The 19,140-nt window shown below is 39.7% G+C and overlaps 1 protein-coding gene across 3 annotated transcripts in view; it reads right to left on the bottom strand.

The window, feature by feature from the left end:
• Window positions 1-15,428, bottom strand: part of b3glcta (beta 3-glucosyltransferase a) — an 86,334-nt gene extending 70,906 nt beyond the window's left edge. The window contains exons 1-2 of one of the 3 annotated variants that reach the window (XM_050071957.1): window positions 15,044-15,428; window positions 2,725-2,768 (exon numbers count right to left, since the gene is read on the bottom strand). In XM_050071957.1, the coding sequence (XP_049927914.1) occupies window positions 2,725-2,768; window positions 15,044-15,107 (108 nt within the window). In that variant the 5' untranslated portion in view covers window positions 15,108-15,428. Of the gene's footprint in view, window positions 1-2,724; window positions 2,769-14,553; window positions 15,002-15,043 lie in introns of those variants that run through there. The other 2 variants (XM_050071968.1, XM_050071975.1) reach the window with 2 other exon arrangements.
• Between the last annotated feature and the right edge of the window lie 3,712 nt (window positions 15,429-19,140).

Raw genomic sequence — 19,140 nt, 5'->3', positions numbered from 1 at the left:
CATATTTCAGAACATGAGTGCTTCACACACATCTTCAACTGAGAAGCACAGAAGATCTGTGCAACTAGTACAGTGTCAAAATGGACTACCATAATGAGAGTCACCAATTCAGTATCCGAACAAATGTCTCGCCTGTTTTGTTAAGGCACAGTAACCTTGACCACTAAACTCTAATTCGTACACAGTTGAGTCCAAGTGGATGTTTGTGCCAAATTCGAGTAAATTCCCTTAAGGTCTTCTCGAGATATTGCTGTCATGACAATAAAATGGGCAGGAGGTGACAGTAACCTTGACCTTATCAGTTCATCCTTTAGCCCGAGTGGATGTTTGTGTTAAATTCTTGAGATACCGCCTTCACGAGAATGGGACGTATGGACATACAGACAACCCGAAAACAACGCCTTCAGCCATGGCTGTTTCTGTGATCAGTGAGCCAAGAATCAAAATTGTTTTGCATTTGATATGTCCAAAACACACACACAAAAATATAAATATATATATTTTTTGATCTGAAAGTTTACAGATGTATATGCACTAGATTTGTTGCTACAAAACTGTTTTAAGCTACATTGAGAAAAAGGTCCCACATACAGCACACTCTGTTAGAAAGTCAATAATTCTCTGTGGAAAGAGCGATAACTAATTGCTTTATTAGGCAACTGGTTTTCTTTTGAAATAATAAATCAAGCGTGTTAACTTTAGAGTCCACTCATTAATAAGCATGTGTTGCAAAATGTTGTCTACAGTATGTAAATGACTGCCCGGCCTCTCACCACGTCTTTCCATAACTAAACTGGAGCGCCTCCCTGACCTACAAATTTGTATTCCTCTCTAATTTGTTAATGTTGTTCTTCTGCTCAGGAGATCTAAAAAGGGGGCAACAACCTGGTTTCCACTTTGCAGGTGGGCTCGGTGAGGAAAAACACACTACAAATATCACTGATGACAACAAATGTCTGATACAAGGTGCAAAACACACTTTGGCCCTGCTCTCTGACTGGGAAACACCTGTCAAAACAGTGATTTTTTATAAATTCAAATGCGTTGCGAATGCATTAAGACACACAGGGCATGTTTAGAAAGCGAAGGAGACGAACTGCTGCTGTGGTCCCGTGGTAACTAGGCAACACCCCCCCATGAGCTCTGCAAAACACTAGCAGCCACTTGTCAGGGTCAAGAAGGGAGGAGAAGACAGAAAAACACATTTTTCTGATGCTTTTCTTAGACATTTATGGCTAAGTATAGATGGATTGTAACAATTTGGACAAAAATGAACTCCATAAAACAGTTTCTCAGCTTTTATAATGTCTTTTTTTTCCACCACATTAGACATGACTTTTATTCCTGATTTCCATTGTTGAAAAAACAGTGCTCTTTTCATTCCTTTAATGGGTTTCTTCTCCTGAATGAATGCCATTTAATTCTTTGCTTAATGCTTTATCACTCTGACAGGCAGCTGTCCCTAATCATTCTTTTATGGGGAAAAAACCCAGAGATTGCATGAGACTGTGCTTTGACTGATTATCCTTTCTTAAAAGGCACACTGATAATGTGGCACAATTATTTTCGGGAAGAAAAAAGACTTGGGCAAACTTTTTTGCTCAAATTAGAGGCCAATATCCCTGTGTGCAATCTAATAGAATATCAATTGTTCCAGGACGGGGTTTTTTGTACTTAGATTACACTGGAGCATGGGCGGATCATGAGATAATGGGCCCCTGGGCACTGACATACAGAAGGCCCCACCACTTCTCCTACACAGGAACGTTTTGTGTCTTTTCTTGGTTGTTCTGTGTCTCTGTGGTAATATAGTAACCTTTTTATTCATTTTGTGTCTCTTTGAGAGCATTTTGTGTTTCTTTGTGGTAATTTTGTGTCTTTTTTGGTGGATTTGCGTCATTTTTAGTCGTCATGTATCTCTTAAAAATAGTTTTGTGTCTTTTTTGGTTGTTCTGTGTGTAAAGTTGTTTTGCCCCTTTCTTTTCAGTTCCTTTGTCTCTTTGTGTGTTTTTTGTCACTCTTCGTAGTTATTTTGTGTCTCTTCGTGGTCTGTTTGTGTATTTTTGAAGTCAATGTAACATTTGATGGTCAGTATGTGTTAATTTGAGTAACATTTTGTGGATGAATGCCAAGGGGGGCTGACACTCTGGGCCTGTGCCCGGTTGGCTCGTTCAGTAATCCATCCATGCACTGGAGGTTCAGTTGATGATAATTGCTACCTAACATCATTTACAACAACATGAGAAAAATTAAAAAGTGACAAAGAAAAAAGGGTGTAACTCTCTCTGCAGGGAAAGAAGAGGCTGAGAGTGAGACAGTAATTTCCCATTTCAGTGATGCTAAGCACCTCTGCCAGGAGACTTACTGTCAACATCTTCTCACACCAATGAGAAGTAGAGCAACTGAACATGTTAATTATTTATCGAGCAGCAACTGCAGACTTAGAAAATGCAACAGCAAGAAAATCATCTCGCACTTGAGGAAAGAGTGAATGGATTTGCACTGCGGAGCAAATTAAGCTTCCGATCTTGAGGGCAATAATCAATCCATTCGAAAGAAAACCACGGTCGTTAATTTCAGTTGGTCAGGTAATTAATGCTTTAATAGAGGTGAGGAGACCGGCAAATGAATGATTAACACTAATTATCAAGAAACTAGCAGAAGCGCAAGAGTTCATCTGCACACAGGAAATAAAGTATCACATGCATCAACTGTTTTTCTTACCTGTGAGCCTTTTCCTGAGCTGCCAGCAGAAAAGTTGATATGAACTGTAAGAACAGAAAGAGAAAAATTTTATTTTTTAGACAATGACACAAACAGCAATGAATCCTTTTGAAATGAACCATAAACCGTCTCCTTTTTTTCTGCAGGCTATCCAAAAGCTGGTGTATACAGGCAGAACCAATCAAAATACCCTGCTTTAGGTTATTATATCTGAAAAATAAAATTTTAAAGATAACTCACAGCCTAATTCCTCCGTGCTGAGTCTATGTTGGATCTCTGAGAGCACCATTCATCTATTTGAGTTTATAATTAGAGCCCAGAGTGCTTCTATCCAATTACATTGCCATCGATTCTGAGACGAGAAAATCTTCTCAGAAAGATTCCCAGGATTTCAAATCAATACTTCAAAAACAGCAGTGTCTCTGAGAATGAATTTATACAGCCGTTTATATCAAATCAGCCTGCACTCCAACATCAGTCAGCTTTAAATCTGACTTTAATTAGGTGACGGAACCTAGAAAGAGTTAAAGTTCCTCTCCTGACTCGCTGCAGCAGCCATTAGAGGGCAACTGAGAGTGTTGATTAAAACCTAAGAGCAACAACATTTTCAAAGAACAATCCAGCTGAAGTAGCTACTGTAGTGTAATATCACACACTCTCTCTCACACACACACACACACACACACACACACACACACACAAAGTCCAATATAAAAGGTATACATTTCTGAAGACAGATACAATCTCTGTGACTTTGCTTTCATGACCCAATCTGTGGCAATTTGGTCAGATATTAATTCCATTGCAAGGGAACCCTCGTCTTAAATTATTCAAAGAGCTGATTTAACTTCAAAACACTTCAGTGTGTAAAGCCCGAAGTAAAGCCACCAGTTCAGAACAAACGAACAGTGTAATGAACCTAATTATTTTAGTCATGAAAGCACCAAAAAACAACAAAGGATGCAAGCCAATTTTCACACAGTCCAAATCTGCCACCCAAGCCAAAGGATTTTTTTTTTTAAAGTTCCTTTGAAAGAGAAGACATGGTCCATGTAGGGCTGCAACCGTATGATAGTTTAACAATACCTAATATCGCAGTTTCACGGTATTACAGAATTATTATCATTATTAGTCAGAATGACCTTAAAGAAATTAAAACTGAAGGGTTATTTTTGGCTAAACAAACATTCTACAACCATATTTGACACTTAAACACATTTTTAATGGAAGTATATATAATTCTGTCCAGTTGCATTTTTTTCAGTATCATAGAAAAGCAATTATACATGGTATGATAACTGTCAATTTTAATATCATGGTTTAACTTGAAACCGATATACCGCTGCAACCCTAATAAAATGTCTTTAACAGGAGCAAAAGAAACAAACAAACAAAACACAATGAGATAATAATTACATCTACAATCTTTGCTGATTTTCACAGAAATATACACAGTGATTTCAAAGGAGAGAGGAACTGATTTTTACAACATTTGCTTATTACTTTGAGAGGACACTATTCACTGCAGTTTACAATTAATAAAGTGGTTTTGTGTTGGCGGCAGCTCAAGGTATGCTTTCAAACATGCCTCCAATAAAGAAAGTCACACAAAACATGAAGAGATTTCTGCTGATCCCTTATATCACCCAGAGTCCTTGGAAATAATGAAAAATAAACACAAAAAAAAGTCAATGCTTCTGCACCAAATAGCATCTTAAAGGAATGCTTCACCCACAAAATGACCATCTATAGTAGTCATGCCGCTTGAATTTGTGAAGACAACATTGTTTTTCTCGTATGCCTCAACAGAAAATGGCAAACATATTGATCTATCGATTGATTGGGAACCATGTGAAACAACAGCAAAATGTCATCAAAACATCAGTATACAAATTCTCACACAACTCATGCAGTATAACTCATTTATACTTACCAAACACATGCATTTTCACTAAAACCTTACAATTTAAAACTGAACTGAAAGTGAAACGTATTTATGCTTTCTTTTGTTCTTTATTCTTTTCTCTCTCTTTTTTTTGCAAAAATGCATATGTTTGAGAAGTACTGAGCTGTTGTGTGAGTTTATAAATGGATGTTCTGATATAATTTTTATGTTGTTATACATGGTCATCAAACAATCAATATGTCTGCTGTTTTGAGTGGAGGCATGCAAGAAGTTTTCTTCATGAATTCAAGGTAACAGCATGACTAATTGATTTACAAATGTTCATATTGTGGGTAAAGAATTCCTTTCATCAAATTTCAGCTGTGATTTTTGCCTCAATTTTCACCTATTATATAATACTACAAGTAATAACATAAATATGATATTGTTAATTAATATAATTGATGACTGAACAAACCATCAAACTTAACTTCTGGACAAACGTGGACAAGAAGTCATAAAAGGGCTCAGAACAGTGTAAGGTCTGAGCAACTACAGCTCCATGGCAACTGGGGAAATGCTTTTCTGATGACCACATATGTTTTTGGGCGTTTTTGCTTTAATTGATAGGACGGCTGTAGTTGACCAGGAGCAGTGGGAGAGAGAGGGGGGATGACAGAAGCCCAAGCTGCTACATATACGGGGTGCACACTCTTCCAAGTAAACTAGAGGTTGCCCCCACAGGATATGGTTGTTGGACCTTGAGCTGAGACTGTCGAGAAGGTACCATGCCATGTGAAGTTTTTTTATTTTAATTTATTTACAGTTATAAACTTGTTTTCTATCAACTGCCCCTTTAAAAAGGTGTCTTCTATCTCTTCTATACAGAATATTATGGCTCCTAAAGAAGAAAAGCCTTTGCATCAGCAACAAAAAAGCAAGCTGAACCAAACTCAGGCTGAAACACATTATTATCTAATGTCCATGGATCCTAATTGCCATGTGAAGTTCACAAACATAAAATCGGATTCAGCAAATCACAAGCTCCGCAGAGCGAGTAGAACGACTACACTGTCATCTGGCATCCCAGTTTCGGTCAGTATTAAAAATGCAACATTTGGCGTGAAACGAGCCTTCCTACAGGAATATGTTCATAATCCTTCCCGCTACAGCTGCTCAAACTTCCCATCTTTTCATGGCTCACCCTGGAGAGGGAGAGGCAGAGACACACGGAGAGGAGTGGGAGAGGGAGAGGGGGTGTAACTCCCTACATAGTGTCAGGAGTGCTGATGGGAGCACCTCCATCTCATCGCCTTCTCAGCCTGCATAATCAATTCTGTTGTTGTCAACCATGTTTTCAATTGAGACGCACTGAGGGGAACTTACTCGCTTTGATTTTAGAAACACTGCAAATCATTCTACATGCTGGAAACTCTGAATGGCTTCGCTGAAGGCTTTTCAACATGCTTCTCAATTTACATTGTCTTTGTAATAAAAGCAGATGTCCGATGCAATTAGCCAGGAAGAACTGTGCAAAGAAAATATGCATAATGGCTCCATACTTTACAAGACGACAATTCCTCTTTGTTGGAGGTGAACAGATCTGCCAGGAGTCATTTCCTTGTCTAAAATGTTAAAAATCTTGAGAGATTTATAGTAATTAAGCGATGATTTGCTTGTTTGACAGTTGGTTGGTGTCTGACTGAACTCTCCACTTCATCCAGGATTTAATGGGTACAGCGGGAGTGGAAATAAATGGAAACACCACATGAAAGTACTTTGAAGTAACTAAATCACATTAACAAAGGCTGCTATGCAGGTGTATTATATTAACTTGAATGCTAATTAGCAGCCAGTGTCAGCTTTAAAAGGGCTCTGATAATCACCACGTCCATGTCTGAGTGCTCAAAGCAAAACGAGACAACTAAAGGCTTCCAAAGAGGCTGAATAGTGAAGAGTCTGAACTGCAGCTGCACCGGGCCTGAAAAACAAAGTTATTTAATCTGGCAAAGACAATAAAGCCTCAAATCACGTTAGCTTCACAATGCTGATATTTATGGGGGGGCTGCCATCCACACCAGTGCACAAACATCCCAAAGCTGAGGGCCATTAAACGTGAATTCAGCTCTTACCAACCCCTCCTAAAACCATAGACAGCAGCTCCCAGCACTGGAGTTCATACAAAAAAAAAAATGGCATAGAGTGGCTGGTGAGGACATTCAAACATTCAGCATGCCAAAGAGACTTTTTCCGCACTGAGAGATAAAAGGCGAGTGAATACTGGACTTAAACTCTACTGGTGGTGACAAAGTGGACTCAAATGGGATTCTCATGTCGCCCTGTTTCTGCCAGTAAGGTGTGTTAAAATTTAACACAAAGTTAATTTTCATCTTGCTGTATTCATGCAAATTTGATGGCTGCAGAGGTTTTTTGTTTTTTTTTGCAGCCCTCGTAGCATGAGTGCGGACTACCGAGGTTAGCTCCAACTGCTAGCTAACTGACCATGAATCTGCAGATTGTGCCTTCATACCATATTTGATCATTCTGAATCTTAGGATTTATGACCAATGCAAAGTATAGTACGCAGGTCGAGTGGTGTAGGTAGCAAGTAATGTTGTGTTCACATGGAATCAGGCAGACGGTAGATGGCAAACCAATTATGATTTTAGTGGATGAGAGCAGGTTGATAAAATTAGGTGAGGCCTGCAGGTACCACTACAGTAACCGTAGCCTGCACTGCCATTCAGATTTAAATATTTTAACCTTTTGCCATCCCCCCGGGGTCGAATTTACAACTATAATTACCTAGCTCCATCACACAAGAAGAAAGCAGGCAGGTACCACAATGTGGACAATTACTGGACATTACTATTAATTACATCAAATAATAGACATGAAATAATAACAAGAATTTCCGATGTCATCCAAAAGCTGTTTTCTGTCCGCCTAATTCCATTAGAACAAAACATAACACTTAAAAAGAGGAGATGGAAGTTTGCTACCCACCACAAATGTTCAATTAAAGCTTGCTGTTCTATTCTTCCCATGTCTATTGACTTTTCCTAACCTTGATCATTCTTAATTACTGCGCACAGACATTGCAGGAAGAATTTTTAAAGCGTTGGCCTTAGATGAAAAAAGGCATTGTCATTGAACCTATTCTGGGTTTTGCAGAATCATTTTAAATGGATGCTCTTGGCAGTCAATAGGGTTTGTTCTGATCTCAACGCTGAGCAAGAAGTCCAATTCTTTCTCTTATGACCTCTCTCAGTTTTATTATTGTCTCTGTGCATTCAAGGAGGGGAGTTGTACAGCTCACTGAAGCCCCTTTGCCACTGGACAAAAAAACCCACTTACACCCACTAACATCTGACTTTTGTATTTAATGGGAAAAGTTACAATTGGCATTTGTTCTCGGGACCCGTATTGTCGGACCGCAGAGGACCATCTCTTTGGAACAACCTACTTCTAATTAACCTCTACATTATTGTTATTCAAAGAACATCTGAAAAGGACTCAGTTCATTGATTCATTTGTTCTACATTTCAGTTTGTAAATACAAACTTTTTTGTAATTGGTAGCTACATTTCTATCAATTTTGTGTAACAGCTTAGTCCTGACATTCTGATCAATTACGCAATTTTCAGCTTCTAACCTTTCCTGCACAATGTTTAAACATTTTAATATATATAAATATTTCTGTCTTTCTATGTGCATGTGCAAATTACTAAACTAATGACTGCAGTAGTCACAGGTATCTATCAACACCAGCTCCAATCAGCAGTGATGGAAATACAACACCCGGGTGAACGTGCTAATTTAACCCTATGGGCCCTAGGCCTTTTTGGGGTATTTTTACTGCCTTTACTTTTAAGCTCATATCACAGTCATTATAAAGGCTACATACACATGCTATATCTTGTTTTTTCAGGACAATCTGGGCTATCCAGATTAGCCATAATTCTATGTCCTTCTATGTGCCTGTATTTTATATTAATTTTATATCAATAAAAAAAAAAGTGTTACTAAATTCTTACATTTCTACATGTATCTCACCATAGCAAGTTGGAAGTTGACATATTCTGCCATATATGAAGAGGGGAGACTCTCTGGAATCTGGCAATATAAGAACCATGATGGTGGGACATTCTGTCACTTCACAGCTGTCCAAAACGAGGTTTGTGCCAGGGGACATGATTGCCAGTATTTTTTCATTATTGCAAGAAATTCCATTGACTCATTCACAAGTCAAAAATGTGTTTTGACTTGTGAATGAGTCAAAAGTCAAAAATGTGTTTTATCTTAAAGAAACATGCAATATTTACATCTAAGGTAACAGAAAAATAGTAATAATATTATTCCTCACTATATGAAGTGACTGATAACAAGATGTGTATAATGGATTGTAAAGAAATTCGTCAGGTTTTTATTTTGTAGACAATTGATCTGTATTTACTGCATGATGGGATGACAGCACAATCTCTTTGGTGTCATCAGAAAGCTCCAGTCCTGCGCTTTCATGTGATATGCGTGGCATTTCTGTGTGACCCTGCATTCGCGAGTAATCCATCTAAGAGTAATGTGTGCGCAAAGCTGTATGAAAGCTTTGTTATACATCATTTTAGTCTTGTCAGAACGCTGCGGTTCTGCTGTTTCACGTGATATGCGTGGCTTCTCGCTATGATGCGGAGAAAATCAATAGAGAAGAACAGGTGTGAATTTGAACGCACTTTGTGTCGTTTGGGCCCATAGGGTTAAACCTCTTTGCCAATGCACTGATGAGAAGTCACCACAAAATACTGTCAGTCTCAATCCAAGCAGTGCTAAAAAACCTTTCAAAATTCAGTCAGCACTGACTTTAAAAGAGAGAGACTGAATAAGTAAGAGACTTAAAAAGGACTTAAAAGGAAGTAACTATCTATTTTCACTGGTCTCCATGCTGCTTTTTACTGTTTACTGTACAGTTTTCCAGCTTGAATGTAAACCACCAGACAAAAAACAAAACAGAAAGGCATCCTTGTCTGCTGGTCTACTGGCAATATGAAAGCAGTGTTTTGCCTATTTTATGTGTTTTCCTGTGTTAAAAGAAAATGCATCGGCCTACACGTGCTACTTTTGGTGGAAAAGTGAGAATGAGAATCATGCAGACCTGTCTGGGCCTCGATTTGTGTTGTCTGTTTGCTTCTTTCCATCCAAACAGAATTTAAGAAAGTGAGAAATGTGTTGCTGTGAGTTTTTGGATTTCACTCTCTGGTCCCTATAAATAAAAAAAATCACTTATTGCAGCTTCAATCCATTTTTCATTGTTGGTGAAAAATCTGTAAAGTTAAATCACAAAGTGTGTTTCTTTCTGTAATTATTTCAGTGACAGAGGCAGCAAACACTATTATAATAAGAGTAGCTCCTCAAAGAACTGGCACAGATGGCACACAGTTTGCACTGCACATGCAATCGTAATAATGCATCTGATTTGTATGTTAGGCATGCAAGAAGCAAAGGCTTCATCTGGCATTGTGTCGTATTAAATCTAAACTTTTTCTTTCCACTCAAGCATTGCCAGCAGCCATCTAGATCCCATACTGGCAACTCCTAACCCAGTTATTGCTTTTACTTGGAGCTCTCTCAATGCTATCCTTTTATCTAAATACAGTTTACATCTTTTTTGAACTTAGGATGCCTAATATCCAACATCTTCAAGTGCATTGAAAGATGATCTTCAATTAAAGAAAATATTAATTTACACCATTAGTGATTAATATGGCCATACAAAAGGAAAACAAAAATAAAAAAATGGTGGTATGGTGTCTTAAATACCATAAGTCATTAGTTACTGTCAATCATAATGTTGCTGTCAGTAACTGAATGATCTGCATTTTTTACAGCATTGTAAGTTGGATCTGCCTTGCAAATATGTGTGTTTAAAGGGAATGTCAAAACACTACTTATCTTCAGTGTTTTCTTTGGTAAGTACCACTTCAGGGCGGATGATAAGAATAAGATCCTACATCATCACAGTATGTCATTTTATTACCCCAATATCAGTATGAGCATTTTTGTGGGAAATGAATTGGGAAATTGTTAATGGATAAAATAACCAGATGTAGAAGTCATGTTTCTGGCTGATCCAGGAAATTAAATACCTGAAAATTAAAGTACTTGATCATACTGGTGCAGAAATCGCATAAAAATTCATTGCCAAAAAGCAGCCTTGTTAATGGAGGAGCTGAAATCCTAAGCTGATTAATTCATTAGTTCATGGGCAGAAAATGAATTTGCAACAATTTTGATAATTGATGCCAAAAATATTCTGGTTTCAGTTGCTGAAGATTTTCAGCTTTTCTTTGGTTTATATGATAGCAGTAATTGAAGTTCAATTAAAAATTTCTCATTATAGCTTTCGATTTACAGGTCCATCTACCTCCCAACCCTCAGTTATGGTCATAAGCTTTGGGCAGTGACCGAAAGAATGAGATTGTGGATACAGGCGGCTGAAATGAGCGTTCTCCTTGGGGTGGCTGGGCTTAGCCTTAGAGACAGGGTAAGGAGCCTGGACATCCGAAGTGAGCTCGGAGTAGATCCACTACTTCTTCACATTGAAAGGGGCCAGTTGAGATGGTTTGGGCATCTGATCAGGATGCCTCCTGGATGCCTCCTGTTAGGGATATTCAAGGCACATCCAACTGGTGGGAGGCCCCAGGGTAGACCCAGAACAAGCTGGAGGGATTACATGTCTCATCCAGCCTAGGAACGCCTCAGGGTCCCCCAGGAGGAGCTGGCAAGGGTCACTGGGGAGAGGGATATCTGTAATGCTTTGCTCGGCTTGCTGCCCCCATGACCCGGCCCTAGATAAGCGGATGGATGGATGGATGGATGGATGGATGGATAATTCAGTCAGATATCATGATTAAAACTAGGGCTGCAACTATGATTATTTTCATAATTGATTAGTTTCTCAAATAATCGTTTGGTCATTGAACTGTCAGGAAAAAGAAAAAAATGTCACCAGTTTCCAAGATGATGTCTTTAAATGTCTTGTTTTGTCAGTCCAAGAAAGACCCAAGATATTCAGTTTACATGACATAAAACAGAGAAACACTGGAAGCGTCCATATTTGAGGGCCTGAAAACAGCATTTTCTGCCAATTTTGCATGAAAAGTTACTTTGATGATTAATCGATCAATATAGTTGGCTATTTTTCTGTCAATCGACTAATTGATTAATTGACTAATCCTTGCAGCTGTAACAAAGACCTCCATCCATCCATTCATCAGTTGGATGACAGGTGGACAGATTTTCCAAAGCAAGTGCACAGAGCAGATTTTCCCCAGCAGCTCTCTTCCTGCGAGATCGTCAAGTACTCCCAAAACCTCCCAGACGTACGGTAATCTCACCAGCACATCCTGCATCTGAAAGAGTTTAGCCACTTTGGTGGATGGCGTCTTTACAGGGTGCCTGATCCACTTCAGCTGGCCCCTTTGAGTGTGTGGAAGCAACAGCAGCAGCTGAACCCTGAAGCCCTCTTGCATCACACACCTCCTCACCCTCTCACCCACAGTGAGGCCGTCCAGCCTGCAGAGAAAACTCAACACGGCTGCTCGTGTCTGCGATATCAGTCTTTCTACACAAAAGCTGGCGGTCAGAATTAAGACAGTTGTTTGAGAGCTTGTCTCTCTTTCCTCACCATCATCACCCGCATCAGTTTCACAGTCCTTATCGTCACTTCTGAGTGAAACCACAAGACACTTGTATTGAGGTCTTTTAAAATTGGGGGATAGTGAGATAAAATGGCAATCTGGAACTTTCCAGATGTTCCACCTTAAATTAAGATGACAAAGCAGCAATAAAAGGTGCCAGGAACATTTCTCAGTGGCAGAGTATGAGGAGCATCTTCAACCGCAATAAATGTGCTGTTTGTAGTGTTTCACCACACTCGCATAACAGCAGCATAGGACTTTTTTTCCTCAAGATTTTAGCTTTTGAAATCGAATCCACAGCATGTGCAGTGTTCTCTCTGTCCCTAATATCGTACATTGTTGTAGTATGTCTGTGTAAGCAATCACTTGCTGACTTTGTGGAGCTACCACATGCGTCACAATTGAAATTTGGCCCACGTGGACTCAAAAAGAGTCCAACTTGGAGGTCCTGCTCCTCATCCTGTCTGCTTCACACTCAGCTACAATCTGCTCCAGTGCACACTAGAAATGACAGTCTGGTGAAGCCTTATGGACGACATCATTTAAAAACAGTGGAGGTGGCACCCTAATGTCACCAAACTGGACACTCTCCAGATCTTGGCTGTGCCTTGAAGTTTGGTCCATGAATATTACATGCAGGGGGGAGCAGACAAGCAGCCTTGTCAGAGGCTGATGCCCAACTAAACGTGCTTGACCCGGTGCCAAATGCAGAAAAACAGCTTTTGCATGTGTACAGGGTACCAATGGATTGCAGCATTGACCCTGGCTCTCCATACTGCCCAGACTGTACTGTATTTTTGACATATCCACAAGGTTGAATAGAAGCTCTGAAGTATATTTTTTTGTTCAACGTGCAGCATCTTGAGGTGAGCTGAAATGCAACATTTCAACCATATCCAGATATTAAGCACAGATTAAACTGAGAAAAACCTCTTACCCTTTCAAAGCGCAATCAGGGACAAAGAATGAAAGATGATACATAAATGACATCTGACAACTTTTCTTGCATTCCCAGAGAACTTAAAAAATGATTAAAGTCTGTAAAATAAAGAGACCAAGCAGATTTTTTATATGACATAAGCGCGATCAGGTGAACAGTGAGCAGAGACGGAATGTGAAAGAGTGACTAAGGGGAGGTTAAAAACGGATTATCCTCGGTCGAATCCAATTAATAATAAATAAGTGTGTCCGGAATCAATTTCTTGCAGCATTAAGATTCATAGATATCCTCTTAGCCTCTAACCTTTCTGTTTGTGGGCTTGAACACTAAAGTATGTTATTATTTCCTGTGCTATTTACTCGGGCAGATGTTACACTTTTCTTGCAGCACTAAAATATTTGCAGATCCTTGTATATTCTGGCATTTTTTATTATCCTTCAGTGACAAAATTCAGTCCCAGCAATGCAGGCAGAGTCTACTGCGCTCAGCATTTATCTCATACTGTTCAGGAGGACACCAGCATGGTGCCAGGGCCATGCAATATTGGTCACTCACTGTAATTCTCTCCACAGCTGCAGCCACATTGTGTACCTGCACCCCACCCAGCAGATATGAGAGTGTCATGATCACTCATCACCAAGTATATTCAGTATGTGCACCATGCACATACTGTATGCAGAGCAGGGCAGCAACCAATTAGTATTTTCATTATTGATTAATCTTCTAATTATTTCTTGATGAATCAATAGTTTCATCTATAAAATGTCAAAAAAATGTGAGAAATGATCATCACAGTCCCAGAGCCCGAAGTGACGTCTTCAAATTGCTTCTTGAACAGTCCAAAACCCAAAGATTCTTCATTTATAACAAAGAAAAACAGCCAGTTCTCTCATATTAGGAAACCAGAATCAGCAATGTTTGATCTTCTTTCAGTTAATTAATTACTCAATTAATTGTTGCTGCTCTGATGTGGAGATCTCTGTTGGTAATGGTGGAAGATACAGTACGGCACTGTATGCAATGTTCAAACATGCTTTTATTCCTGTGAGATTAAATTTAAGCCATTAACTATTTAAGCAATGAGGAGGAGGTCAAATGTAATCATTAATAATTTAACATGTTTCTGCAGCTAATTTAACTTATTGTTAAATCAATGTACAATGACTCTCAGCTGGCTGGTATGATCTCTCCTTCTCTGGCAACAGAAAGAGGAATAAATCACTGCATGTGGTTGACTCTTCTACTTTAGTTGCTAAATTCCTGGTGCACTTCCAGACTGACACAGAGAAATGTGACTTGGTAAAGCTTACAGTAGCTGTAGCCTGAGGTGCCTTCATCTTCGGGCTCGACTCCCACTAGTGCAACGTCGATGTGTCAGGAAGAAGCTACTTAACGCCGCTTGTCGCGAGTGGGAACAGATTTCAGCAGAAATGCCGTGATTCCAACGGATAGCACTTTCAGCCCTTTCCCTGTGATCAACTCCAGTGTTAACTTCCACTCGATGGTCTGCATAAACCCACATGGCAAGCAGTATGTGCAAATCGCCTTTCAACTCCTCAGGAAGTTGAGTCAAATCATGGCTCCGCACTTCTCCAACAGTTATGGAAATGCACTCACAGCTCGTCTGCTCTCGCAGCTGGAAACACTGTGTTCAGCGCTACACTGTCGCCTCTCTACAAACACAAGCTTCACCTTTGAGACCAGGACAAACTGTTTACTGTTGAGGGTGTCAGTAGTCTCTCGCAGCTGTGTGGTCCGAGCCCCCTGACATGAAGATTATAAAGTAAAGTGAGTACTTACAGAGGGAGAGGAAAATCACACAGCCTGCCACTTTGTGCCCGATGTGCGGGTTGTTCGACAGCATCCTGGGTGAGTCCTGTGAGCGGTGTAGGAGGTGGAGAAGGCTCGCAGTGCATGGGCTTTCTGACAGTGTTAAAAAAAACAACAGGGCTTTTTCTTTTCACAGTTTCACGGAAAACGGGGAGTGGGTTTGTGCTCGGCTCGGAGGCATCCCCATTTTCTGTGCGAGGCGCAGGGACGCGCTCTGCTGGCGGGATGCGTTCACTGAGCTCAGCTGACAGCGAAAAACACACATGTGGGCTTACTGCTGCTGCCTTCAAGTGCTCTTGTGAAACTCTTGATTCAAGCTGCGGAGTTTGACTTTATTTACACAGAGAGAACTTTAACAGGGCCGTAGCCAGGATTTTATAAAGACCAAGGTCTGGATTATTGTTATTAACGAATATTTTGTCAATTAACTGCTTGGTTAATAAATTATCTTTAAAAAAAAAAAAAGTTTGTCTTTGGTGTGTCAGCTTCCTGTCCTTATTTTGTCTGACCAACAGACCAGCACAGTGGCGATTTTTGCTATAGGCGATATTTATGCTCAACGTTAAATATGACAGAGACGGATGGAGCCTTTTGTCCATGCTCTGCGTTCATTTCCTCGCATACAGATGAAACATAGCAGTACCACCAGGGAGCGTGCAGGCAGTTGAGCATAGCTGAAGTGAGATACGACCGTAGGACATGACAAAGAAATTCAAATAATGGTGGAACGGATTGAATCAGTCATAGAGTGAAAAAGAACTGTTGTGATGTATTCACTGACCTCAAAGACCACTGCCGTCTGTAACACTTCCTCTAAAAGGTACAATACAACCTCCTCCACTGTCGCCTTGTTGTTTGTTGTCCAAAACTTTTGACTCTGCCCTCTAGTGCCATTTATTGGCTGTATCAATGCCAACATAAAGGACGCATGGAAGTATGTGGGCAGTTTACAACACTTGAAACAAGCATAGCTATTTTTGCATGTAAAGGGAGTATTAAGTGAGCCTATAGGGAGCCTCCTAGGGCACCACCCAAAAGGGGGAGCAGGCACCATAGGCACCCCAAATGTGCTAGGTCTGGCACTGGCCCTAACTCTAGCCCTTTTTAAACAGGAATTGTGCAAATTTGCAGGAAAGCCCAATCAGTCTTCGTTCAGCATTGGCAATATAAAAACAAAATCGGGGAGTGCGGCAAAATGCCGCCTACCTACTTTTGTTTATACAGACTGCGCCTTTTTCGGGGCAATGGGGGGCGTGAGCAAGTAACAAAACATGTAGCTCAGTGTGTGACGTAAACAGTGATGTGGGAGGGAAGCCGTGGCTAGTCAGGCAGTCTATTTAAACTAAAAGGGTTTCGCCAATATGACTACCCTACAAGGCGGAAAATTGGGCACCTCAGATCATCTTGCCAGTCCAGCTCTGTGTGTCTAAACGCTCGCAGCTTGCCGGCAAAACCCAACATTCGCGGAAAATCTGGCAGTGTAAAAGGGGCTTCAGATACCAGCATATTGAATTTATAATGATATAAAACAAAGCAAAGCTGCAAGTCATCTCAACAAAGATGCTGCAATCAGCAAATGTTTAGCTTTTCTGTTTGAAAAACTACTTAATTTATTAACTAATCTAAAAAATAGTTGCAGATTAATTTTCTGCCTAAGCACTACCCACCTCCTTAATCTTTTTTGACTAGCCACCAAAAACCCTGTAAAATTTCCAAATTAATTTCATTCACGTTTACTCATTTAACTGCTGCTGCTGATACATGCTAATTTCATCTCACCACATGATGTAAATGCTGTTTCAAAGACCACACTGAAACACTGCTAAGCATACATACCAGAACCAACCTAAAAAACACCATGTGTAATGTGAAGTCCTCCTCTGGATGTGTCGAGCTCTGAAATTTTGAGCAACAATACAGGGGACAAAGAATCTGGACACACAATACATTTTGTCTTGTCACAGCAGGTGTAACTAATTGCACAGCTCCATCCCGTTTAGGTCCCTCAGGAAGCCATGCCAGTCGTCCCTGGATTGGGAACACCTAAATGGCATGCCACCGTCATTGTTATAAATAACACCTGTGCTTTTGTTGAAATGTCAAGTCAAACTGTCTGTCGAGAAAAAGAGTGATACTGTTTAGAGCTGTAGTAGAGAACAGTTTTAATGATTTAACCTCGGTGTCCTCCAGTTAGAAACATGCTCAGTTGGAGACTGTGCTCCCACTTGGAGGATCCACAACTTATCAAAACTTTTGTGACCTACATATTTGATAGTGTCTCAGTTTTTGGGGAAGGAATCATGACCAGTATTTACTAAAGTCATGCTTTATGTACTTCAGTTCTTTGAAATAATGTGTGGGTGTGTACAGACAGTGGTTCATTCATCTGTCTCACTCTCCTTTGATATAACTTGTACTTGTTAGAGTGGGACAAATTGCAACTTTATCATTTTTATTAGTACATAAAGATCATTTATTAACACTATAACTTTAACTTGAGCGGCGGTCTAATTAATCATAATAACCCAAAACACCTGTGTAGGTGTACTGGGCCTGTGAATGTGTTTTGTTACCAAGTTCTTAGTTTGACTTTTTTATATGTTAAGCTGATGTGTAACACCATTTAACTGAAACATTACTAGTGTTTTTAGTTACACCTGTGTTTCCTGTTATATTAGTCGTGCATAGATCCTCTGCTGAGGCATGAAGATTCAGGATAAAACTTAACTTGTGTCTCTTTCACAGATTTTCTCAGTTATAAAATACATAATTTGAAGGGAATGGTTTTCTGAGGGTTGTAATGAAGCCGAGAGCTTAATGATCCTGTAGAAATGAGAGAAGTGTCTTAGTCTCTGACCACAGTGGTTAAATCATGCACGCTGTCTGACATGAATGCAGTACAATCACTTCTTTTTCATTATTAAAAGCAATACTGTGTGTAAGGATGCTTTACTCACAGCAATTCATTGAAACCACCAGTGAGGCGTGCAACAATTTAACTTCCAACATACTGAAAATGAAAATCTGATTTTGTTTCTATATACGCCATCGCTTATCATTGGCTTTTTTGACATGACCTCTATGTTCTGAGCCCCATAACTGCCACATTTTGGCAACATGGACGTCCCACTTTCACAGCTTTATAATTAGTTTTCTGTCATGTGTAGCTGTAGAAACAGCATTTCCGACATCGTGTGAAGGCAGCATTCATTCAAATACACTTTGACAGATCAGTCTGGATTTGTGACGATGAACAAGTCTCTCCCACAGCTAGAAACAAAAAAATCAAGACAGCGTCACCCTGGATTTTTTTTTTCTCCAGTGACAGTAAATGAAAGGGCACATTTGTGGACAGTGACGGTTACTTGATTTTACAGAAACACAGTCAGATTTTCTGGTTCATGACTGCTGGCAAAAGAAGAGAAATGTCTGCAGTTTGCTGTCACTGAAGAAGCTACATGTTTTGTCTGATGAAAGCTTCGGCTCTGTAGTTCCATAAGAGGTGAACATGGCCTTCAGTTTTAGTAATCTGCATAAAATTATATAAATAGTATTTTAATTAAGAGCATATTTTAGTGCCCTACAGTAGGTTTTCACACTACTTTTATAGCCTGGGTGTAGCTAAAACACATGGATTTGTGGATCACTGTGACCTATAATTAAGATGTTTCCCACCCAGAATGTTTTTGTCCTCCTTTTTCAAAATTAAGGTTCTCTCTTTGCCTCTGTAGGTGTTCATATTCCCTGAGCATTTCTGAATAATTCAGAGCTCCCACTTCTTTGAATCTGTGTGGGTAATTAGGTTATAGGGTAATGCTAATGGTTACTGTAATCAAAAAATAAATGTGGTGTGTATAACCTCCCTCGGGACACTCTTGAAATTATTGTATGTAAATATTAAATTGCACGCCCACATAAAATCATACAACAAAATGCAGTTATATGCACACACTGCACAATACACCTCATCACAGAAAATTGAGGTACATTTTGTTATTCATGTCAGTTTATTTTGCTTAAACAAACATGACTGTGTCTGCATTATGGCTCACTGTCAACCTTACACA

Source organism: Epinephelus moara, chromosome 2 (assembly GCF_006386435.1).
Source record: "Epinephelus moara isolate mb chromosome 2, YSFRI_EMoa_1.0, whole genome shotgun sequence".
Lineage (NCBI taxonomy): Eukaryota > Metazoa > Chordata > Actinopteri > Perciformes > Serranidae > Epinephelus > Epinephelus moara.
This window is presented reverse-complemented; position numbering and strand designations above follow the sequence as displayed.